The sequence below is a fragment of the Tamandua tetradactyla genome, chromosome 23 (assembly GCF_023851605.1).
Source record: "Tamandua tetradactyla isolate mTamTet1 chromosome 23, mTamTet1.pri, whole genome shotgun sequence".
Classification (NCBI taxonomy): domain Eukaryota; kingdom Metazoa; phylum Chordata; class Mammalia; order Pilosa; family Myrmecophagidae; genus Tamandua; species Tamandua tetradactyla.
The window spans coordinates 38,012,581-38,038,776 of NC_135349.1; the positions used below are offsets into that span (position 1 = coordinate 38,012,581).

Genomic DNA, 26,196 nt, shown 5'->3' on the forward strand with positions numbered 1-26,196 from the left:
TGTCAGGTGGGCAGCGTCCAGAGGGGACGCTTGAGGATTTCTTCCCTGTCCTCCCTGAGTCGGTTCCAGCCGCCCGGGCCACGCGGGGGGACAGCGGTGGGTCTGACTTGGCCGCTCCTTCCCTCCCCGTTTTACTTGTCTCCCTATGTCTGGAAAGGGGGCCGGCCGTGCTGCGTGGAAGGTAGGGAGAGGGGATTTTTTGAACTTTGCAAAGCGCTAGGCAGGAGCCCCCACTGCTGGGAACTGACTGAGAAGGGAAAGTTTTTCTTTTCCCAACTCGCCGTCCCCACCCCCAACCAAAATGAAACAAGATCCGCTGCTGTTGACTTCGCCAGGGTATGCCACTCAGCTGCGTGGTCTTGGACAAATCACTTCCCTTATTGGGCTTCACCTCAGTGTCCCCAGCTGCAAAATGCAGGGGCGGGAGGAGGGAGGGAGGAGTGTGTGTGATAATTGTGTAATTTACAAAGTGCATGTCAGGATCCAAAAAGAATGTGAGTGAGCGCCAGGTGCTTGAGAGTGTCCCTTCAATTGCTCTCTTCCCCTCCCAAGAAGCCCTTGCAGATGGAGAGGCGCCCTAAAATTTCCCTCCCCACTCTCTCTCTTAGTGCCATCCCGTTTCCCCCTTGTGGTCTGTCTGTCTTTGTCTCTTTCTCTCCTGTGTGTCTGACACTGTCTCTCCCGTATTGTATCTGTCTTTTTACTGTCTGCCTCTAGGTCTGTCTGTACCTCTCTGTCTCTCTGTTCATCAATTTGTTTCTGTCTCTCACTCTGGGTCTCGCCCCGATGTCTCCCTCTTTGTCTCTGGTCACTGTGTCTCGCTCTGCCTCCCTGGCTCAAGATCCATCTCTCTCTCTTCTCTGGCTCTCCGTCTTCTCCTTCGACTCTCTCCCCTCTCTTGTCACACGCACGCACACACAGGCCATAAAAGGTAGTCGAGGCGGTGGCTGGCCCCGCGCCAGGCTGGGTACTCGCAGGCAGCCCGGGCGCCCCGCTCCTCTCCCGGCCCCGGCCCGAGGTCCCCGTGCCCAGCCCGTGCTCCCTCCTCGGGCGCGGCGGGGGGTGCGGGGCGGGGGGCGCTGGGCGGGAGGCATCCCAAAAAGGGCAGGCGTGGGCTCCTTCCTGCAGGAATTCCCAGCGCCGCATACCAGCCCGGGGCTGCCCGCTCCCCCTGACTAAATATGGTGTCGAGCGGCCTCCCGGCGCGGCCGGGCACGGAGGAGGGGGCCCTTCACCCGACCACCTGCCGCAGCCCCCTACCAGGTGGGAAGGGGACCCCTCTGCTTGGGGACGCAGCTCTTCAGACCCACGCGGGTCCCAGCTGTTTCGAGCCAGAGGATTTGGGGATGGGGCTAAAGGAGTTGGGGAGCCCTAACCAGGCTCTGTGCTTAGCACATGCCCTGTCTCATTCAACACCTGTCCTCGCAACCAAGTGGGAAGGAGGAGGGTGTCATTATTAATACTCCCATTTTGCAGACGAGAAAACTGAGGCCCCAGAGGAGTGCACCTTGCCCTAGCTCTCACTGGAATAGTCAAGGATTGGTGCTGGGACTCCTTCCAGGGTGGAGGGAGGGAAGGGAAACACCACCCAAGTTGGCCTGGAGGCTAAGGACAGGGTTTTTAAGATCAGGTACTGGAGACTAAACTTGACAGGGCCACTTTCTAGTTGTTTGATCATGGGCAAGTAACTTAACCAACCTCTCAGTGCCTCAGTTATCCCATCTAGAGAATGGGAAGAACATCAGCCGCTTCCTGGCTTTTTGTAAGTAATCCTTGAGATGACCCACGTAAAATGAACATATTACACTGCTTCGTGTTAGCTGCTGTTATTCTCAACAAACATGAAACCAAGTAGAATTGGATGGGCCCTTGGGGACATAATGTTAAGGAGGAACCTGTCTTGCCCAGTGTTGGTCTGCAGGTTCTCTGTTCTCTCTCCAGAACTCTGCCTCCCTCCAACATCAAGCTAACCTGGTGTTTGCCCCTGAAAACCCAAGCCCGGCCTCCTGTGCCCCTGTAGGCCTGACTTAGAGAAGTGAGAACAGCCAGTATTCAGTTGGTCGGGTAAAGCTCTTTGGCAATGATGAATGAGCTTCTTTCCCTTGTGCCTCTGAAAGTCTACACTGTAAAAGGAGTGGAAAGTGCCCTGTGTTAGTACAGAAATGATGTGCAGCAGATAAATAATAGAAGGGGGAAACACCGAAGTCTATCATCAGCTTTCCATATTGCAGAGATAATCCAGAGCAGGCTCTTAGGATCTAACTTGCTGACTGCAAACTAAGTAGCAGCATTTTGCCTGGAGGCATCAACATTACTTCCAAACAGGTTGCATATGGTTCTTTTACAGGAGAAAAATAATTGCAATTAATAAATGGAGATTTTGTGACAGTGAATTTTACTGTAATCCCTTTAACATCCCTGTGAAGTAGGTACTTTAAACTTTTTCCCCCCCATTTCAATGTTGAGAAACCAGGTTTAGAGAGGTTAAATAGCCTGGCGCAGATAGTGATGAAGCAGGAATTGCAACCCCAGATGTCTGCTACTGAGTCCACAGCAAGCGGATGAGGAGTCTTGAGGATTTTAAAGCCAGATCTGCTAAGCACCAGCCAGCCACTTTCAGGATTGTCGGTGAACCTCTGTGAACTTCAATGTCCTCAAGGAAAAGCAGAGATGGTTAGAATTTTTGCCTCAATTACCTTGCTGGGTCATTAAATGTGATCATTCATGTGAAGGCCTTATATAAAGCACTCCAAAACTTTCTAGAAGGCTCACTTCTAGAAGTACCCAGAGACAGTATTGCAGCTAAAAGTCATTTCATAAATATATGTCCAATGCGTATAGTTCAGACTTTTGAGCCTTCAAAAGTACATTATTATGTTAATTAAATATCTCTATTTTAATTCTCATAGCTTGAAATCCTCATTATTCTAAGATTGAGGGTGAAAAAAGTTAATTTTTAAAAAATGTTACTTTGAAAACTGTCAAATAATTTTCCTTGGCATGTCTTTTCCTCTTTTCCATGAGGTACCATGTAGTGGGGATTTCCATGAATTCATGAAGCAAGAGGGCAGATGGGAAATTTCTGTGTTTTTTAAATCAAGTATCTTAATATTCACTACCAGCTTTAAAAAACCCCAAAATGTGACACCCTTTGTTTTAGTAATGTCAGTGATTGGGTCTGAGCATGTTTTACTCGTGTGTGCTTCAAGATTTAACTATTTAACAGTGTTTATCTGCACTCAAGTCCACCCAGTCTAAGATCTGCACAGCACTCCGCCTCCACGTGCATGGCTCAGCTCCAACTCGTTTACACAAAACTGCTTTTCTTTCAACCACCATGGCCCCCATGCTTCTCCAGGTACAAGACTGCATCGCATGGTAGCATGCACCTCTTTCCTTCAGCACCAATGTCCAACCCTGCTGTCATGGCAACTCCAGATTTTCTACCTCTGTGAGAAAGGGTCCTAGCATTCTCAACAAGAATAGTTTTAACTCACTTTCATTAAAAATATAATAATAATGACTATACAATTCTGGCAGAATGGTTGTTACAAAAATCAAATGATCACTGTGTAACAAGCAAGTGGCTGGGAGGGATTGTCCTAAATGCCTTTAAAGGCATAATTCCACTGACATTAATCCTTCATGTACACTTGGCTTTAGGTTAAAAGAATACATCAACTTTTATATAATCATACAAGGCATGTGAGTCATACACAAATTTTTCTTGCACATAATTATAAAGCTACAATTTATTCTATGCAAACATACATGCTAAGCTTAAATTTATCATCTTCAAAAGCCACCTTACTCCTGTTTGAGTTTTTAGATTGCCCAAGTTCCTAATTTCCACTTTTTCCAAATCCCTCTTCAATTCCAATTCCCATCCTATTTTTATATGAAGCCAAGCTTGCTCCTAAAATGTCTACAGAATTTCTAAAAGAGAACTTCTTCCAACCCATGAAAACTACCAACAATGTACTAAGAATGATTTTATGAGACTAGTTTTTACGCATTTGTCTTTTCTTCCCGAGTTTTTTTAAATGTTGCAACCTATGCACTCAAACTACTGGATTATGAATTAATCAATACTCTTCATAAATCCTGAGATAGAAATTTCTAGAACAGATTTTCTCAACTTTTAAAGAACACAAATCCCTCATGGTATTTTGAAGATGGGTATTTTTCTCTTTTCCAAATAAAAAAACGTAGTTTTAAATATGCTTTTTCAAACCGCATATGGCCTCACAGGTTATAAATACTATTCCCCTGAAGACTGACACCACCAGTTCCCTGCCCTGCCACCACCCTATCAGGAATAACTGTTCCAGGGCGTCATGGCTTAGGCCAAGTGCATGTGGATCAGCAGAAGTTCCCCTCCCTCAATTCTCACTCCACACCCTCCAACCACTAGACTGCTAGGGAGCCTAAAGAAGGCCTGTCTTTTCCTCTTTTCCATGAGGAGCCAATCATTCTTCAGGTCTGGAGTGCATCACTTGATGATAGAATAGTAAAACAAATACCCTTTGCACAAAAGTTTTGCTTAATGTTTTTTTATTTAATAATATTAAAAATATAAAAGTTGCCTGGGTACAAGTTACAGAGTAATGAATATAAAAGCATTATGGACTACATATGACAATTTTGTTAGCATCTAGATTTTTATATCTGTATCCAAAATTGTAAACTCCAGTCTTTTTTCTTAATCTAGTCCTGCATGATAGCAATTCCTGAGGTCGACTTAAGTGTCCACTGCCAACACCCTTGGGTGTTTACTAAGTCCTCTGGGAAGAATACAGATGTTTATGATCCCACATACAATGCGATGGAATTCATAATTGTAGTCAGATAGATTTCATCTAGAAATGGAAATGGATCTTATTCTTAGCCCACCAACAAGGCCCCTCAAAATTCTGACTTGCATGGTGTAAGGCAATTTCTTTAATAATTTTCTGCATTTCGAGAAATATTCTTGCTCAATCTGTAAAGAATGAACACTGACTGACACCACCAAATATAAAAGAAAAATTTTAATAATTATCAAAGACTACACAGAATCAATATCTTAACCAAATGTCCTTTTCACCAATTACAGCCCTTATTGCTTTTCCTGTGGAAAACTTTTAAGCTAAACATTGTTAGTGTACAGGTACCCAGGAAAGTTTTATTTTGAATATGCCATATGACTTCTGCTAGTCAGGTGATGTTTACTATTATAATCAGATGTTTTCAGGGATGTGAATCCGTAGTACACTATAAAAACTTCTTTAATAAATAAAGTGATAGCACTGTAAGAGCGTGTCCCATTTTTCTATTCTAAGAATAAAAACTGACATCTAATAAGACTTTCAGAGTCCAAATAAGCAGGGGCTGGCCTTCTCACAGTTCGCCTTGTAATTGCACAACTGAAGGCCATGTGGATGTTGAACAATGCCATCTTTTAAAAGGTACTTTCTGGTATTTCTCCCAAAGCCTGTCTCTTCATGCTTATTTCACATTCTTTATAAAATAAAATAAATTCTTTGTCTTACAGCAAAATTAAAAGAATTATTTTTCCCTCTACCTTTTAATTAAATCTTCCAGTAGAAGCCAAATGGTCTAAGGAAAGAAAACGTACATTGTTACCCAGTTTAAAAGTTCAACTTTAAATAGTAATGCAGATAATTAAACCTCATTATAAATGATTATCTGAAAAAAAGCTAGTTAAAAACTCAAACTTTATCAAAATTACTGTGGGTTTTTTTTCTGGTTTTAATGGTCCCTTAAATGTTTTTTTAAAACATGAATGAATTTTCCCACAAATTCATGTTACTCCAGCTGAAAGAAATTTAATTAATGTGCCATGTCAAAGAGCATATGGTTTTACAGACATGTATTTTTTTTAAAGAGGAATGTACAGAGTACTAAAAAACCTTCCATTTCTCACAAATTTAAGGATCTTTAATTTAAGGATCCTTAAAAAAAAACCATTTTCTTTCAAGTCAAATCCAATAAGCTAGATTACAGAATTAGATTTTATTTACAACTGCAGAAAAACATGAGAGGCTTAATTTTGCATTTTGGTAACACTGGGACAATAAATAAGTTATTTAATTCTATAATTTTAAGATAAAAGGTGTCCCAAATGGAAGCGTCATCTCTTCACTGCTTGAGAAACATGAAAATCTTCAATATCAGCATTTTTTCCCTTCCCCTTTCCTAGGTGATCATCTGAAATGAACAAAAACAAATGTTAATACTTATCCTGAGTCAGTAAAAGCAAATATGCAAAATATATTTTAGGATACATATATTTTAGGATGGTATATATTTAATATTGTGTGGGTTTTTTAAACAGTTTAGGACAATGAAAAAATGACCTTTTAAAAAACATTATTGAAGAAATCAGAAATGCTGAATACTAAAGACTCATTCCAATTATTCTAAAATGTTTCTTGACTTTCTTTTTCAAGTGAATAGAACACCCCATTAGAAGTAAGCCCATGCATTGAAAACTTCTCATATCATATGTAAGGAAAGAAATCCCCAAGAAAGGACAGGCTGTTCAGTCAGCAACGTGATGGATGCCAAACCTCTTAAATTGAAAAAAAAAAAAAAAAAAAAAAACCTCTCAGCAGCACCCTCTTGTGACAAAGAAAAAACTGGTACAGTCCACATCTTCCTACCCAAATCTTAAGAACTATCTAAGAAATTGTAGAAAATGTTCTTAAGCCCAAAACAAACACAGTAAAGCTCCAAGAGTTCAGAGGAGCCCAGAGCCTGTGACCACCCACTACGCTCCAGCAAGAGGAAAGGCAGGGTCTCTGGCCACCTCCACTCACTTTCTTTTGTCATAGGAAAAAGAGGTGGAGGGTAAAAGTTTTGCAGATTAAAAGAACCTTACGGGACATAATGTCCAAATGCAATGCAAATGGAATAGACAAACTAGGTTCCTGAAAAAATATGAATCCCTCAGTTTTCCAAGCATATTTTATGAAAAAAAAAGTTTTTATGACAATTTCAATAAGAGAAAAAGAATACAAATGTAGGCAAGTTGCTAGAAAAATGCAATTTTAGCACAAAAATATACTGAATTTTCTAATTCTAAAAGACAATTTGTGGTGATGGTAAAACAAAACTGAATGTATTAATACCACTAGTATATACACCTAAAAATGGTTAAAATGGGAATTTTTTGTTATGTATGTTGCCACATACATGCAAAAAGACAATTTGTTTATATACACAGTTTTACTTGTCCTCGCAGCTGATTATCCTAAGTGCTAGTACTTCTTTATAGGTCTGGATAACAGATAAAGATCTATCTCCCTCAATTTTAGGCAATTTTGTTGAAGAGACCAAAATTAACAATTTCCTTAGAACACAAAAATTTTAAGTTTTCTAGAAAAGTGTTAAAAAAAAAAAAAATACATTACTTATGTACTTGATAAATGTGCAATAAGGTTGAGCTGATGATTTTCTCTATTATAAAAAATCTGCTCTCTCATTTATAGCAAAAACTATTTTGCCTCCAATATTTATAATTCATTATTCTCAGCAGCACTAAAAAGTTGGTTATCATTTCAAAGGTGAGCATGCCTATATGAGCCCTCTTCTTTTTCAGCACTTTGAAAACTTTGATGAGAGGATTGCCTTCATCTTGGCATTCATTGGACTTCTAATAAAAGAGAAATTTTTAGTGTTTTAAATTTCAGTTGTATGAGCCTGTGTGGAGATAAGGTATTATAATCTGAAAAATAATTATTTTGATATTTTCATAACCTTTCCAAAGCTGTGAAATAAGAGTTATATGGACTTCAAACAGTAAGCTAGAGCTAAGAAACTTAAATGGAACACTTAAGTGTGCTACTGGAATGTGATGCCATTTTTGGAAGACACCTTTTCTCAATTCATTGCACGAAGAGGTTACTGTTGTGCCAAGAAAATTTTTGATGATTAAGAAAAATAGTTTGCAAAATCACTGGTCTTCCCTCATTAGTTCAGCCTTATCGCTGGGCCTTACCACGGAGCTTTCTTAGAATTCTGAAATTCCATTAAAGCTTTCTACAAAGCTTTCTACAAAGCTTTAATGAATTTCAGAACTCGACTTCTCTGACATTTTATATTTAAAGAACCCAAAAGAACTAAAGTCCTCTTTCTCTCTCTGGTGTAAGAGAAAACAAACACAGGATTGTACAACACAGTGAGTGCTATTTTAAATGATGGCCTATAGTTAATAGTACAACTATAAAAACGTTCTTTCATGAATTGTAACAAATGTAGCACACTAATGCAAGGTGTTAATAATAGGGTGGTGGCATACAGGAACTCTGTATTTTATGCATGATTTTTCTGTAAACATTCTTCTCTTTAAAAAAGAAAAAGAGAGAGAAACATTTCTGTTGCCTTAATTCTATTAACAGTCATTAGCCGCAAATACTAAAGAGATTATTGAAAGTTTACAAACGAGAAAGGTTATTTCTCAAGAGGTTATTTTTCTTCACAGGACTTAATTGATAATTTGGGTTGATGTGTTAAAAAGCGTTAATATATAAATATTCACTAGTGACAAATGAATAGAGAAACCATGTGAATAAATGGTAAGTGTGTAAAGAAGCAATATTACTTTGCAACATTTTCAAAGCAAAAAATTAAAAAACATGTTAAAGTATATCAGGTAAGGCCACACTATGGAATGCTACAAACACTTAAGAATGATGTAGAATATCTACACATATTACATAGGAAAAGTTACAGGACACATTAAGCAAAAAAAGCAAATTGCAGTATAATACATACATAACAGCACATATCCTATGTAAATTCACAGAAATGTGTCTTCAAGTATACCAACCAAATTGTTAACAAGGGTTACTTCTGTGGAAGGGAGGAGAACTTGGGAGTAGGGGAGAGGCAAAAAAGAAAGAGGTTAAAGGGGACTTTATATTATTTGAAATTTTTAGGGATTCGCTCATGTACTTACATAGAATTTTGTTTTGTTTTTTAAGTACTTGCCAAATAGTAGGCACTAATGACAGTTCTTTATAATTCCCTGAATAGGAAACTAGAAAAACTTCACCATAATCTTTAAATGGAAAAGTATACTAATTCCACTGATAAGTATCAGGTACAGCCTTAGATGAGTCACTTAACTTTTTAGATTTGGTTTTCCTAATTGTAAAATAAAGGGGTAGGAATGACCTCTTCTCCAATGTTCCAACCAGCTCAGAATTCTAAGATACACGGGAAAATAATTCCTAGTGAAATCATAAATAAACCCAAAAGAGGTCCTCTTCATTCACAAATATTTTGCTGTCAGATCTTAAGAGACACAGCAAATATGTAACATGATCAATGCTGATACTGGCAGTTTAAGAAAACTACAAACAGCAGCTCATATTTCAGATATTTCCTAAAAGCTGATTTCAAAATTTGAGATTTACATTTGCTCTGATAATTAGCTCCCTGAGCACTATCTATGACTGTCCTTCTTGAAAAAGAGCTCGACTCACTACCATACTTGGAAACATTAGCTGTAAACCATTATATTCAGATCACCAAATCGTGGTTCTATTGCTGATCTGATCAATTGAATGCTCATTTAAAGAGTGAACCCTATGGAAGATATGTGGGCTATTCTCCTAAGAACTTGTTATCTGTAGATAACTATCACTCTTTAAAAAAAGGTATTTTGAAAATGCAAAGGACATTTTGAAAATGTGAAGTGATTCTGTATTCAGTAATCTTGCCTTCCTTTATTTTTCAGTCTGGAGGCAGAAGAAAAAAGATGATTTGCTGCAGAGAAAAAAAAAAAGATGACTTGCTAAAAAGCTACAGATGCAGTATGCTGAGGACCTAAGCTGCTACAAAGACTACAAATGTAGGTGAAAATCAGGTTTTTCAATACTTCTGTATAAAAATTAAGAATTTTGCCCGGTCAGTCTCCTCTACACCATGCCCTCCCACCACTCCCTCTCCTACAAGAGTCTTTCCAAAAAGATTTTGTTTTATGGAGGGTAACCCAAGTTAACTATAACAGACATGAACAGAATTAAATTATGACTCAAAAGTTCAAGAAAAACTATTCCAAAGATAAAAATACATAGGAAGAATATATACCCCATGACAGCTAAATGAGAAACCTCGGAAAACTCATACCCATTTGTTTTCTTCTACAAGGCTGTCTGCCAGAATTTGGGCTTAGATGTTGAAGTGAAGATCCTTTCAGAAATGCATTTTGGATGCCATCCTTATTTCCATGTAAGAAATGAGCTAAAATTCCATATAAAAGAGGTCTATAGTAGGAAGAAAATAAAAAATTGATGAAATTTGCATAGATAGGAAAAACTTATAACATTTTTTTTTTAACACCAATCTTTTAATCATCGTTTGGTATATCTCCCTAGCTCATGAACATGAATCTATATCTAAACAGATCTTCGTAGATTTTCTTTTTTTTAATGCAATGTTATTGAGATATTCAGATACCATATAATCATCCAAAGAATACAATCAGTACCATCATATAGTTGTGCATTCATCACCACAATTTTTGAACATTTTCATTACTCCAAAAAAATGAAAATAAAAACTAAAAAGAACGCTTAAAACATCCCATACCCCTTATCCCCCCATCATTCATTTATTTTTGTCTTTATTTTCTTACTCATCTGATCATACCCTATAAAGGGAGTGTCAGTCATAAGGTTTTTACAATCACATGATCATACTATAAAAGCTATATAGTTACTCAATCACCTTCAAGAATCAAGGCTACTGGATTACAATTCAACAGTTTCAAGTATTTCCTTCTAGCTATTCTAATACACTAAAAACTAAAAAGGGATATCTATGTAATGCATAAAAATAACCTCCAGAATGACCTCTCAACTCTATTTGAAATCTCTCAGCCACTGAAACTTTATTTTGTTTCATTTTTCTTCCCGCTTTTGGCCAAGAATTCTTTCTCATCAATCCCAAGATGGCCAGGCCAGGCTCATCCCCGGAGTCATGGCCCATGTAGGGGGGAGGGCAGAGTTTATCTGCAGAATTGGCTCAGAGAGAGAGCCACATCATAGCAACAACAGAGGTTTTTTGAGGATGGTTCACAGACATAATTACAAGTAGGCTTAGCTTCTCCTACACAGGAATAAGTTTCTTAAGGGCAAGCCCCAAGATCCAGGGCTTGGTCTATTAAATTGGTAGTCCCCAATGCCTGTGAGAATATCAGGAATTCTCCAGGTGGGAGAAGTTTAATATTTCCACATTTTTCCCCAGTCCCTGTAGGGGACTTTGCTAATACTTATTTATTTTCTGCCCAGATTACTCTAGGATATTAGCAGGACATCATACTAGCCTGTACAAACCAACAAGATCTCACTCCCTATTCAAAATTCCATGTAATTATGGTGAAATTTATTCTTTAAAAGGTAGATCTGATACCAAAATGGCCATGTAATTCACTAGACTTTAAAAAGTTACATGACCAGGCTGGTCTGAGTACAGTGGAAGTTACAACTAATTGATTACAGTCAGTTACAGATTACTTTGTTCATTCTCCACTCCCACTGCTTCAATTGACTAGTCTTAAAAAAAAAAAGTTACATGACTAGGACGGGCCACAGTGACTCAGCAGGCAGAGGTCTCGCCTGCCATGCCAGAGACCCAGGTTCGATTCCCAGTGCCTGCCCATGCAACAACAACAAAAAAAGTGACATGATTAATGTGAGACATGGATTATTGACTTTGGACATGATACATGATGCCCAATGGATAGGTTTCATTGACTGAGAAGCAGAATGGCAAACTGTGGCGTATACATATGATAAAATATTGTGCTGCTTCAGAAAAGAATGAAGTTGTGAAGCATGCAACAAGGTGAATGAACCTGGGGGACGTTATGTGATGCAAAATAAACCAGAAACAAAAGAACAAACATTGTATGGTCTCTTTTAGAAAATACTTATAAGAAAATAGAGGCCTAGATTGTAAGCTTTTATAGCAGTCAGATTTAGTCCAGAGCTATAATTGTTATTTCTAGATTTTGAGATGCAGTGCTATATATGTATAACCTGGTATTTCCCTGGAATTTGGATACCTGTGTTACACCTAAGACTCAGAGGAGTTCTGCAGGTCTCAAAATCACAATGCCACATAGAACAACTGTTAAAGAAACCAAACAGAGATCAGCCTTCAATTAGAGATAAGAATGAAACTGACTGACTCGGGACTAAGGTAAATCAGAATACAGGGGTAAGGAGGACATTGTCTATATTTTAGAACTTCACCTACTGTATAAGACCAAAGAAAGAGAGGTTTATTTTGCCCAAAACCTAAATTTTCTATAGTACATAATCTAAATCAACATGTATGCATAGATCATTTAAATAACCCAAACACATGGAACCCAGAATGGACATGAGGGCTTGTAATTCTGAATAGCTTAATGTAATGCCCAGATACATCCCAGAGCATGTTGAGTAGAAAACTAAAAAGTACTGGCAAAGTCTCTTGAGAGACGGGAGAAAAAATATGGATCAAGATTTACCTCCAGAGAAATCCCTGATACTGTCCCAAACATTATTAACTCCCCAATCAATAGCCAAACCCTTGGTCTCGAGGCTTGCTCTTGCTCTTATTTATGTACTGGTGCATATACAATAGTTATGCCTAAGAGGCACTTCCAGAGGACCTCTTTAGTTGCTCAGATGTGGCTTCTCTCTCTCTCTCTCTCTCTAAGCCCACATATGCAAGTAAAATCATTCAACACACACACAAGTGGGACATGACATCCAGGGTGACAGTCTCCCTGGCAAAGTGGGATATGAATCCCAGGGATGAGCCTGGCCCTGGCACCATGGGATTGACAATACCTTCCTGACTGAGGGAAAAGGGAAGAGAACTGTAACAAAATAAGGCATCAGCGGTTAAGGGAGTTCAAATACCCATAAAGATTAGGAGAAGGATCAAAGGAGAAAGCGGAGTTATAAAAGAAAAGATAGGATTTAACAAATGAGTATGGCTGCTGAATCATTATACTGATGTTTCTTTTAGATTCCAGTGTCTTGGAGAAGCTAGAAGGAAAAACCTAAAATTGTGGAATTGTAACCCATATCAATAATTGTTGCAGTGTGCTTTGAAATTTATTGATCTTTTGTCTATATATCTCACAATAAAAAAATGTTTAAAAAATTACTTAATTAACAAATATGTACCACACCAATGCAAGGTATTAATAATAGGGTGGTATATGGGAACCAGTATTTTATGCATGATTTTTCTGTAAATCCACAACTTCTCTAAAAAAAAAAAAAGTTACATGATTATAATTCAAATTGCAAACTGTTTATGCTCTTTTAAATTTAAGAATACTATTTAGCCCCAATGACAGTTATTTTTTTTTAACTTTTATTATTGTATAATATAACATATATACAAAGCAAAGAAAGAAAAAAGCAATAGTTTTAAAAGCACTCTTCAGCAAGTACAGGACAGATCCCAGAGTTTATCATGGGCAACCATATCATCTTCTCAGATTTTTCCTTCTAGCTGCTCCAGAATACAGAAGGCAAGAAGGAATATATATATTTTTATCATCACAATAGACTTTTTCTTTTTTGTGAGAAATAACATATATACAAAAAAGCAATAAATTTCAAAGCACAGCACAACAATTAGTTGTAGAACAGAGTCCAGAGTTTGGTAGGGGTTATACTCCACAATTTTAGATTTTTACTTCTAGCTGCACTAAGATACTGGAGACTAAAAGAAATATCAATTTAGTGATTCAGCAATCATATTCATTTGTTAAATCCTACTTTCTCTGTATAAGAGATGGTGTATAATCCACCATCACCTTTGATCTTTCTTTCCCTCTCTTTAGGGGTGTTTGGACTATGGCCATCCTAACTTTTTCATGTTGGAAGGAGCTATCAATAATATGGGGTAGGGAGATGGAACTATCTGATGTTCTGGAGAAGCTGGGCCCTCTAGGTTTCAGGACTTATCTGGTCCAGGGACCCTCTGGAGGTTGTAGGTTTCTGGAAAGTTACTCTAGTGCATGGAACCCTTGTGGAATCTTATATATTGCCCTAGGTGTTCTTTAGGATTGGCTGGAATGGTTTTGGTTGGAGCTTGACAAGTTATGATAGGTAGCAATGTCTAACTGAACATTGACCTCTAAGTCAATTGACCACTAAGAGTGACCTCCAGAGTAGCCTCTCGACTCTATTTGAACTCTCTCAGCCACTGATACTAGCTCCAATGACAGTTTTAAAAACCAGAGAGAACATGTTAAAACTTAAACATCATCTAAACTGAAACAATTTCAATCAAACCACAGGAATTCAGCTTTTAAACACCAAAGTCCAGTAAAATATTTCCCAGCACTTAACATTGTCTGATATACGCAGGTATTCAATAAATGCCTGTTGAATCAATAAATCTTTACCCAGGGAAGTAAGGTCTTCTGTCCCTAGAGCCAGATTGCCTGGCTATATGACCTTGGGCAAGTTTCTTAACCTGTCTCAGTTTCTTCCTCTATTAATGAGATTAAGTATAGTTCCTACCTCATACAGATTTGTTTTGTTTTGTTTTTGTATGGGCAGGCTCCGGGAATGGAACCCAGGTCTCCAGCACAGCAGGTGAGAATTCTGCCACTGAGCCACCGTTGCCCACCCCGCATAGGGTTCTTATGGATAACTGAGTTAAAAAATGTGAACTGTTTAGAACTGTGCATGGCACATAGTAAATGGTATACAAATGTTAGCTACACAGGAGTTGGATGATATCTAATATTTTAAAAGCCACTTTACAGATTACAAAGCACTCTTACCTCTCTGTATCTCCACATGGTGATGCCTATCATCATCCCTAATTTATAAACAGAAAACCGTATCTCAGAGCATTTGCAAGAGATACCCTTAGATAGTAGGTAAATAAAGTATATACTTGAACCTCAGTCACATGTCCTTTCCCTTACATTCCTGCCTGGAGACTTATATTAGTACCCTTGCACCTGCTTCACTGACAACAAAGAGAGGTATACCACAAATGCTGCCCTTTGTTTCCAGTATCATAACTGAAAATATAATTTAATGGATTTATTTTTTGAGATATCTATCTACTTATTAGCTGTTTTTAAAGTATGACATTTCCTTCAAAAGGTGGCGTCTAACTGCCCTTTCCTTGAGTGTGGACTGAACTCACTTTCACTTAAAGAACTGAGTAACACCTAAGTGGCAGAATGTGACTTCAGAGTCTAGGTCATAGGTAACAATGTGGCTCCCTTCTTATGCTCTCTTAGATTTGGAGGAAATAAACTCCGTATCGTGAGGACACTCAAGCAGCCCTATGGAGATGCACAAGTGATGAAGAACTGAGGTTTTGTGTGAGGGAACCGGTTGGAAGCAAAGCCTTCAGCCCCAAACAAGCCTTCGGATGCCTGCAGCCTGGACTGGCATACTGACTGTAACCTCATGAGAGACCCTGAGACAGAATCACCCAGCCGAGCCACTCCCAAGTTTCTGATAATATTGGTTATTTTAAACCTCAAATTCTGGGGTGCTTTGTTACACAGCAATAAATAAATTAATACTGTGACATATCAAAGCGATTTTCCATATCAAGAGGAAAGCAGAAAAGTAAGGTTTTCTAACAAAATGCTTCAACTCTTATAAAAACATCAACTAGGAATACAAAATAGGTCTCCTTGTTCACTTTAAACCAATGTTTCCAAAGTATTAACTGATTTAAGATTTTCATATTTTTTCATTTTATTTTTAAACTAACAAACAAAAAAATTTACTTAAGATTTTAAAATTTCAATAGATATTTTTAAGTGTTTTTAAAAAATATATAGCCAACACATTTGATCTGCAATTTCATACATATTAAATTTTCTTATTTAAAAAATAAGCTTAAAAAAAAAAGAGATAATTTAAAGAAAAATACAGTCCCACAATACCTTATTGGCAATTCAGAAACACAAAGCCTCAGGCACACACTCATTTTGTGGCATGTTTAACCTAGCATAAAGCTATTTATAATTTATAGACTTTATCCTCCTTTGCATAAAAATTCTTAAGTTTTATTGAAAAATATTACTGTGATTGTGGAGTACTATTTAACAATGAACTATCTCACTGCTTATCCTAAGTCACACTTAGACTCCTCCAAATTATGTTCCCAGTGTTTTCAGTATCTTTTCTATACATTTCAAAAATCATCAGAATCTTTTTAAAATATTTCCCACTTTTTTATTCATTTTTTTTGGGGGGGGTGCATGGTCTGGGAATCGAGCCTGGGTCTCCCACATGGTTTCCCATTTTTTGTGTTTCACACTCAAACATTCAAAACTGTGCTCAATCAAGTGCATCCATGGAACTCTGCAGGATGTGAATAATTATGGCAAAAAAAGGATTTCTTACTCAAATAAATTTAGAAGGCTCTCTTTATTAGAGGACTTCTCAGAGCCTTGCTATACTGATGGGCACAGTGAATCTCCAGGAGATCAGACACTGTGGCCTTCCCAGACTCATTTAGCCCCAGATCCCTTTTCTCACAAAACAAGATTCCATGGATTACTCTCTTGGAGCAACTGATTCTCAACATTACAGAAAATAATGTTCACCGCAACATTTCTGTACCCACAACCATGCCTGGCATACAGAAGGCATTCAAATATTTTCAAGTGAATCAACGAGCACTGCAATGTCTCTTACAACAGCAAAACACTGGAAACAACCCAAATGTTGATCAGTAAGAGAATATATAAATCAATAATGGTAAATGAATACTCTATAGTTGTTTAAGACAATAAGGAAAACCACGTTTATTCTAGGGAGGGATGGGAATAGGACAGGTGGCTTTCAAAGATAACCCTAGCATTTTAAGTATTAAAAAAATCAGAGGTACAACATAACATTCCAAATCTGAGCACTAGGATCACAAATGCTGTTCTGTCATCTGTACTTTTTGTACGTTTAAAATTGTAAAAAGATAAAGAAAAATGGAGATCTGTATTTGCTGGCCTGAAAAACAAGTTGCAGACCATGTAGAGGACAATCCCTTAAAAAATGGAAGAAAAATATACATGTTTATATACTTTAAATATATAGTATGCTTTAATAAATGCAAAAGAAAATGTTAAATGGTTATCACTGGGGAGTTAGATTAGCCTGCAGTGGGTAGGGAACTAGGGTACAATCCTTTCACTCTTCTATTTGTATTATTCTGTGCTATCTACATTTTTTGACAATGAACAATTATTACTTACACTATAATTAAAACAAATTTTAACCACTCTACTCAAATGAGTTATCCTAACTACTTCAGCTACTGTCCTTCCCTTATGAGTTCATGGCATTTCAGGTCAATATTTAATCAGAGGATGTATAAACAAGCAGTCAGCTTGCTACATTCAAGCATCATTTTATGCTTACAAACTTCTTCTGTTAGAGCTAGATCATAAGCTACCCAGCACAGAGCTGGACAGACTCTAGATACTTAAATTAAAATCCATGTCATAACAGCTACTTTACTAGTTAAGTGTATAGTCATCTAACAATGTTCTATCAGAGCATTATTCCAAATTGCAATTTTTCATATCAAATTTTTGTTCCAAAATGTAATGTAATGGAGACTAATTTCTTTTCAGTCAATTTAGTTTGCTACTAAGGACTTCTGAAAGCATTTAATATCAGCATAAAGACTTTAAAAATCATGGCACTGAATTAAGAAATGTTTTCTTCTCTTTCTCTCTAAAAATCACCTTGATTTTTATATAGATGACAAATTTTCTTGATAACTGAAATTTAACTCAACAAGCATTAATTGGGCATCCATATGTCTGAAGAGCATAGTTAGATACTACAACAAGTAGAAATGAATATCACAGAGTCTTTGTTCTTATAAGTCTCCTGTTTGGTGAAAGGGCAAACTATAAGGAAGAATGAAACACATGTGCAATAAAGATAAAACAAATCTTAAAAAAATATAGGGGAAAAAAGTTCATTTCAATTTTAAGAGAAAAGGAAGAGGAAGGGAAAAGGAAAAATGTTATAAAGGAGATAACATCTGAACAGGGCCAACAAAGATGAGCTATACTCTAATAGGAAAAAGATGGTGAAGGTAGTGATCTAGTGCTTCTAGGTCAAAGAAGGAATTAATGCAAAGGCAAAGAACATAATGGCACAAGGTGTCCTCAGGTACCAATGAGGGATCATCAGAGTGGGAGAGAGAGATTTAGAAACAGTGGTAGGAAGATAGAGGCCAAAAACACTCTGCCAAGGAATTTGGACTTCATGTATACACAATGGAGAATTGTCACATATTTTTAAACAAGTGATGACTGTCTTTAAGAAAATAAACTGTTGGCAATGTGAGACATAAGTTGTAAAAGAAAGCATCTGGGGGAAAGGGAAGCTAATCAGAGGGCTCTTGAACAGAATAGCTTTGGGCAGCAAGAATAGATAGAAGACATTGCAGAGGCAGAATTAATGGAAGCTGCAAACTGATGCGTGAAAAACTGAGAAAGAGCCAAAAATTAAGGCAGACTGAGTTTGTGGAACCTACAAGAAGGGTTGAAGAGATAAAAATAATGGATTTGATTTTTGGACACTGAGTTTAAGATGCCAGCAGAAATATGAGCCCACAACACAGAAGATCTGTCAGATTTAGCATGGAGGCATCATTAAAGTCTCAAAAGTACTTACAAAAGGAAGGGGTAAAGAGGAAAAGAAGGCTGAGGACACTCACCCAATCCTATACAACCTGAAACATGGTATATGATCCTGGAACACTGATTTTACACAAAGATATGTAGGGGAGATAAATTTAACTGTTAGGTAATTTAAAACACTTTAATGGTAAACAAACACAATTATGCCATAAAGAAGAATGAAAAAAATCCAATGAATTTTTTTAAAAAGAAAACATAAGACTTCAAAGAAATTACTTGCTAGGGCTGGAATAAGCAACCACACCTTTAATGGATGGAGACACATCTTTATGTACAGCTAGTCAAAGGTTACAATGTTGCATGAAAGGCAACATGGTATTTGTGGCCTTTTAATTTAGAGGGCTGGATTCATGGACAACACATGCCTCAGTGATATAAAATAGAATGTATTAGGAAAGTAATCAAATTTTTTGATTAAACTTTTGATTGATTACAGTTTTTGCCCTGTAATCAATCAATTACAGGGCAGGCAGCTTTTGGCTGTGTTCCCAGACTTCCTAAATAACTTTTTTTGTCATTCAGGGATCCTCTGAGAAAACTTTAAGAAAAACTGAAGGAGGAAAATAACTAAAAAGCTACTAGGAGGTGGTCACCTCATTTACAAGAGCATAGTTGCAAAATGAATGAAGACAGGAGGATTTAAATTACAGGAGTAATTAATTTAAATTGTTAAAATGGCATAATAACAAATCGAAAACGGAGTGCCAACTTTCAGACAGTCTGGTGGTAAAAAGCAGATCAAGAAGCAGCTGGGAGATGGGAGTTAATAGATGGTTTTCCTAGGAGAGGGGAGAACTGATCCCCTGAATCATAAACTGAAGTATAGAGGAAGCATTAAAAATGAGGAAGGGAACAATTGAAAGAGCCTAGGCTCAGAAGAACAAAAGGGATGAGTCAAGAAGCCAACAGGGGTTACCCTTAGAAAGAAGTAGAGATGCTTAGACCTCTGAAGCCGCAGGAACTTTGTCTTGTTCACTGAATAGCTTGGATTCAATACAGTGCTTGATGCATATCAGACCTAAATAAATATCTACTGAATTAAACTCAAATAAAACCAATAGAAAGCAATTATGATTCCAATACAACAATATCTGAAAAATAATTTTTTTAAAAAAATTCTTACATCGTATTATCCTTTGGTTCTTCAAATGCATTTAACTCGTGGATGAGAAACTGTCTATCCAATGGAACAACAGGTTGACCAGATTCTGGGAAAAAAAATTCATGTAAATACTGAGTCTTTATTAATTAATCAAAAAAGCAAATATGATTCTGATAAGAACCATGCTTACCTGGGATACACATTTTTTAGATTTTAGAAGAATAGCACAAACCAATACAGAACCAATTGCATATGATTTTCTGATTCTCAAAGTATATATACTTATACATGAATAACATGATAGTGCAACACATTTTTTAAATCCCTTAATTTTTGATGTGGAAAATATTGTTCCTATATCTAGACTACAATACTATATATCAGAAGTCTGTTTTCTAAGAAACTAGTGAATTAAACACATGACAGCACCAATAACTTATTTTAGAGAATAAATTGGGGCAGTAATTCTAAAAGTAAAATTAAACATAATAAGAAATAGTACTGCAAGAATGCAGGACAACAGGAACTCTGCTAGTGAAGAAGCAAAATGGTATAACTACTTTCGAAAATAGTTGAGCAGTTTCTTATAAAAGTTAAGCATATACTTAACAAACAAGCCAGCAAATCTCACTCTTAGCTATTTACCCAAGAGAAATGAAACCTTATGTTCACATAAAAATTTATACACAATGTTATGGTGGCTTAATTCATAAAAAAAAAAAAACTATGAACAACCTACATGAACATCAATGGATGCATAGATGAACTGGTACAGCCATACAACGGAATGCTATTCAGGGGACAAAAACAACAACAACATGCCTTAATCTTTTTTTTTTTGTAAGTGTTACTGGTATTGCATAGTCATCTACAACAAACAGATATGTGGAGATACTGATATCAAAGATCCTTAAGCCAATAAAATAATTAGTCTTGATTCAGTTAAGAGGTATGCTTAATAAAGAATCTGAAATTGAAAGTTCCAGCTTCACAAACAAAGAATTCATTCTGTCTTCCAAAATCTGTTCATATCCTCTTTTTTTGATGAGGCACAGCTCCAAGGCATGAAATAGTCTTAAAAGTATAGATGAAACCTTAAACAAGGAAAATAAAGAATGTACATACATTGTGCTTTTGGACATCCCTCCAAATCTCATTCCTTTCCCCCATCCCAGATGTAACCACTGTCTCGACTATTGTGTATATACTTCCAGTCTTGTTCCCCTTTTTGGAGGGAAAATATTTTAAAAGTTAGATGTTTTTAAAGATATTAATGATAATACAATAAGCACCACAGTCTCACTATCCAAATTAATAACTGTTAGACTGTAAGAGAATATTACTTGTTTTTCTACTTTTTTCTAAAGAAATAAATTTAACAGATAAAGTAAATTTCTTTTAACTACCTACCCCCTGCCTCTAAGACAATTTCTCTCTCTCACATGAAAGTAAGTTTGGAGTTTACCCATTTAGTCCACTTAAATACCGTGCTGGTATGTATATACATGCATATATATATGTATATATATCCATATATCCATATATATATACATCAAAGATCCCTAACTGATACATAGTAGTAATATTTTGAGGCTTTATCACCAGTGTTTTGTATTTTTTTTAAAAGAATCTATACATTTAATCTGTGAGTTTATTTTTAAAGAATATACACAGAAAAGACGGAAACCAAACAGGACAAAATGTCAACAATGGCTTATTGTCAGTGTCAAGAATTATGATGCTTTTTTCAGGTATGCACTTAGTTACTAGTTTTCCTTTAAGGCTCATTATTCTCATGAGAACCTGTTCAATCTACAGAAGGAGGCTATGTAATTTTTATGTCCCAGTCACTCATATTCCACTATTTGGTAACGGAATTAGACTTCCAGCTAAACATGTTCAGATAATCGGGAGAAAGGGAGAAATAGATTTTGACCCAAGCGATTAAAAATACCCACTTACCGGCTATGAGGACAGATGCTGTGTACTTATATTTGTTGAACTCCAAATACTCCCGAATTAATTCATTAATTAGAAGGTTTTCATGAGACAATGGTGGTCGGGGTTCACTGTCATCATCCAGGGCACTGAAAACTTCAGCTCGGATCCTTGCTTTTAAATGACTTAGTACACCCTTTTTTTCCAGGGTGTCCTTTAATACTGTTAAACATAAACCATTAACATATTAATGCTTCCATTACAGAAGAAACCTTTGTTATTCTTAGGTGTACTGTGAAGATACTTAAAAGGTAAATGGCCTAAGAGCAGCTCTCCACCTAAACACTGAGATAAAGAGAACAATTATCACATTAGCTACCTCCAGCCATGTCTGTAATTAAAAAAAAAGTTTCCAAGTTGCAATGATCCACTGTTTTAATATATATTTAATATATCTGAGCAAATTCAAGTTTATCCCTATAACATCATCACTGTCTAATATGCTCTCTCTAGTGAAGGAGAAAAAAATAAGGAATAAAATCACAGTTAGCATACTGGGACTTGACCTTGACCCATAGTCTCACATATATTCTCAAGTGTTTCTCACTGCCCACAAGTTCTGCATCACTAACAACCTCTGACTGGTCTAGAAAGAGGACGACTGATTAAAGAAAATAAGTACATTCCATAAAAGGAAGGAATATATAGTGCCTTTTGTATAAACACCTTGGCTATCCAGAAGCTTTGGGGAATAGATGATTTTTAAATGTTATTTTTTTATAAAGGCAATTATGAGTTACTTTGAAACAGTAGGATTCTGAATTATTTAAGCTTAGTTAGAAATCTAACATGAGACTATATCACTGAGTTTTTTTTTTAATTCCTTCCCCCCCCCCCCCCAATTCCTCCCTAATGTCCTTTTTCTACTCCAGGATCCCATCCAGAATACCACATTAACTTTAGTTGTCATGTTTCTTTTATCAGCATCATCTTAAGGAATCAGGAATATATATACTGGAAGTAATGTAGCATATTCTTGATGAGCTAGGGTCATCATTACAAATATCAGCAGCTGTGATATGGCATTCAGCTATAAAAGGATAGCGAAGAACATGAGGCTGAATTGGTTCCATCCCTTGCAGTGCGCCAGAAACTGAGTTTCCCATTAGTCTCTAATGGCACAATAACTTAACTCCACAGAATCCATACAACTTACCCACAGTGCCTGGGACATAGCAAAAACTCAAATGTTACTGTTCTAGTTTGCTAGCTGCCGGAATGCAACACACCAGAGACAGACTGGCTTTTAATAAAAGGGGATTTATTTTGTTAGTTCTTCAGAGGAAAGGCAGCTAACTTTCAACAATCCAGCTGTGGGAAGGCACAGGATGGTCTCTGCTGGCCTCCTCTCCAGGCCCTGGGTTCCAACAGCTTTCCCGGGGGTGACTTCTTTCTGCATCTCCAAAGGCCTGGGCTGAGCTGCGCTGAGATGAGATGAGGAATGCCGAGCTGCTTAGCTGCGCTACATTGTGCTCTCTCATTTAAGAACCAGCCAATTAAGTCAAACGTCATACATTGCAGCAGACTACAGATGTAATTAGCAACAGATGAGGTTCATGTACCATTGGCTCATGTCCGCAGCAACAGAACTAGATGCCTTCACCTGGCCAAGTTGACAAATGAATCTAACTACCACAGTTACCTAGGAGCTTTACAATACAATGTAATATACTAGTGCAAAATAAACGTAGTTTACCACTGTACTGTACTCTGCTAAAAACACCAAATAAGTACTCCACAATAATGACAATTCATAAGGAGAGCCCTGGGAGCTTATCTATGTAGGCATAGGCATAAATGATCTTTCAAGCCTTGATAAACAAAAACAAAATATTCTCTATCTTATACTTAAAGTGATATAATGTAGACTAGACTTTTTCCTTTTCTTTCTTCTCCCATGTTTTAAGTCATCCCTCAACGCTTTTGCAGGTTTCTAAGTATCGTTATCACTCAATTACACTTATTAACAGACATAAAAAGGAAGGTACAGACTTCTCCTTAGGATCACAAAACAACCTGTTCTCTAATTCCATCTCTGGAAATTAGATGGAGAGATTTTTTTTCCTTAAATGGCAAGGATCCTGTCCAAATTACTTGGTATTGCACATAGCACAGCTTAATCTCAGCAAAGAAATGAGAATTAATGGAGCTGGAGTCAGGAAACCCAGTATGCCTCATCCTCCTCATTGAAGGATCACTAACACATGCCTTACTTAGTTGTCTTCTCCAAAACAATATTCTACCTTCTAGAGGTAGAACCAAGTGAACTGGAAAATGTGAAAGTGCTTAGAAAAGATAAAAGCCATAAAACATTAGATAATTGGCAGGCAAACCGATTTTAAGTGGGTTTCTCTTGGATGCAAATACATTCAGAACTGAAGAATACAGAAGAAATATAAAGGGCTCCCTATGATTTGTGCAGGACACATCTTATTTCACCTCTATTATGGTACTAAAAATACTACCACAATTTCTTCAGAAAGAGGTTATTAACCTGATTTATATCCCACAGAGGATCTTTAAACCCTCTGAAATTGTATCATATGTGAAGTGTATCTCCCAGGGGCAGAGAGTCCATAGATTCATGTAGTCTTTTCTTGTGGACAGAGGCATATCTTTTTTAAAAAATCATTTTTCACCAGTGCAGTGCCCCAAATACAGACTTACATCAATGGTTGCTGAGTCACATTCTCAAAAGGTTCAACCTTCCCCCCAAATCTTAAAAAATTACTGGTTTAGATCCTGAGTTTCCTGGAAACTAGAACCAGTTTTATTCATTGGACAACAGTATAACTCAGTGGTTAAGAACCAGAACTCTGGCCCGTCAATATCTAGATTTCCAGACTCTGCCTTTTACTAGCTAAATGACCGGGGACAAGCTACTTCATCACCGCTCACAATTTCAGTTTCCCAATCTATGAAGTGGATGTAGTATACCATCTAACTCATTGGGTTATTACAAGGAATCAATCAGATAATACATGTGCAGCATGGGGCCTGCCATATAAATATATAAGTATTCACTCACAGACAACTATAATTGTATTACCAGTCAGGATATCTGCTTCAAAGATAACAGTGTACGAATGTTATCACCTTAAAGACTTGCACGTAACTACCTCAGAGCAATATTCCTATTACACAAAGAGGAGAATGCAGGGCTAAGAAACTTACTACCTCCATTCTCCCAACGGAAAGGCAGAACCTACCTCACAAATGGCTAATTGTACCTAACACAATAATGGTTGTGACTGTACTCATCATCATCATCATCACCTTCTTTTTTCTTTTTTCCAAATTAGCTCCCCAAACCCAGGGCTTGCTTTGGTACCCTCATTAAAGCAGGCAGAAAAGCTCAGTAAACCTTTCAAGATATTGATCGGTGACAAAATCTTTCACTGGAGCAGCTCGGGGTGATATCAGCAACCAGCACCTGCAAAGGCTTTGGGCTATTCCCTGCTGCAACCCTCTCTAAACCAGAGGTCCTCAACGCGGGGGCGGGGGGGGGAAGATGTTGCCCATCCACACCCCCACCAGGGGCATTTGACAAAGTCTGGACACATTTCTGGTTGTCACAACTTGGGATGTAGAGACAGCTACTGGTATCTGGTGGATGGAGGCCAAGGATGCTGCTAAACATTCTGTAATGCACAGGACTGTCGCCCCACAACAGAGAATTGCCCGGCCCAAAATGTCAAGCGAGTGGAGACCCCCTGATCTAAACCATCACCCTTTTCAAATTTCCTTTGCAGCAATTATTGTCTGTTGCCTCACTAGACCATAAGCTCCCTGAGGACCTCGTCGGCTTTTCTCACCATTGGGCATCCCTAGTCCCTGCCCAGGGTCTGGTAGGGTCACCAGACTCAGAAGATAAATATACGGGACACGCAGTTAAATGTGAATTTCAGATAAACAATTTTTTTTTAGAATTTTATCCGGCAAACTCAGGTTTGATTCCAGGTCCGGGGAGACGGGACAGCGGCCCAAGGTGCAGGAATACATGCCGCTCGGGTACCTGCACATCCTGCGACTCCTTCTCTACACCAAAGCCTGCTTCAGTATCACCCCAATGCAAACACTTCCCTCACAGACCCCTACACAGCAGCCGCCACACCAGCTGGACACTGACCCCAAAACGACCCCTAGAATGGCCAAAAGACTTGCGTTCCGCGCGTTCTCCTTCCGTCCCATCCTTTTCACAGGCTGAAGGCCCGATACTTCCAACCCAGCAAGCCTCCCCTCCCGGACTCACCGGCCTTCAGCTCGGCGACCGTCGCCATTTTCCAACGGCCGCCGGGGCCGCGCCTCGCCCGTGCGCACGCGCAGCTCCACCCCGCTCGAGGGTCTGTAGCCAATAGGCACACAGACCTCACTCCTC

At 37.8% G+C, this 26,196-nt stretch overlaps 1 protein-coding gene and 1 long non-coding RNA gene across 2 annotated transcripts; one reads left to right on the forward strand and one right to left on the reverse strand.

Moving 5' to 3' along the window:
* Positions 1–15,681, forward strand: LOC143667434 (uncharacterized). The gene is made up of 4 exons (XR_013168039.1): positions 1–181; positions 9,746–9,859; positions 14,586–14,621; positions 15,284–15,681. It is a non-coding gene; the product is annotated as an uncharacterized LOC143667434 (long non-coding RNA).
* On the reverse strand, positions 6,001–26,196 carry CEP20 (centrosomal protein 20). The gene is made up of 5 exons (XM_077141672.1): positions 26,071–26,196; positions 21,783–21,980; positions 19,842–19,926; positions 10,138–10,274; positions 6,001–6,210 (listed from the first exon to the last, which is right to left on the reverse strand). The coding sequence occupies exons 1-5, from the start codon at positions 26,096–26,098 to the stop codon at positions 6,134–6,136; spliced, it is 525 nt and encodes a 174-aa protein (XP_076997787.1). The 5' UTR covers positions 26,099–26,196; the 3' UTR covers positions 6,001–6,133.

Coding starts and splice junctions, on each gene's coding strand:
- CEP20 (XM_077141672.1), bottom strand. CDS start 26,098: ATGGCGACGGTCGCCGAGCTGAAGGCCG. Junction 19,927..21,782: donor AGCATCTGTCCTCATAGCCG/GTAAGTGGGTAT, acceptor TTTTTTTCCCAG/AATCTGGTCAACCTGTTGTT. Junction 10,275..19,841: donor GAACCAAAGGATAATACGAT/GTAAGAATTTTT, acceptor TTCCTACTATAG/ACCTCTTTTATATGGAATTT.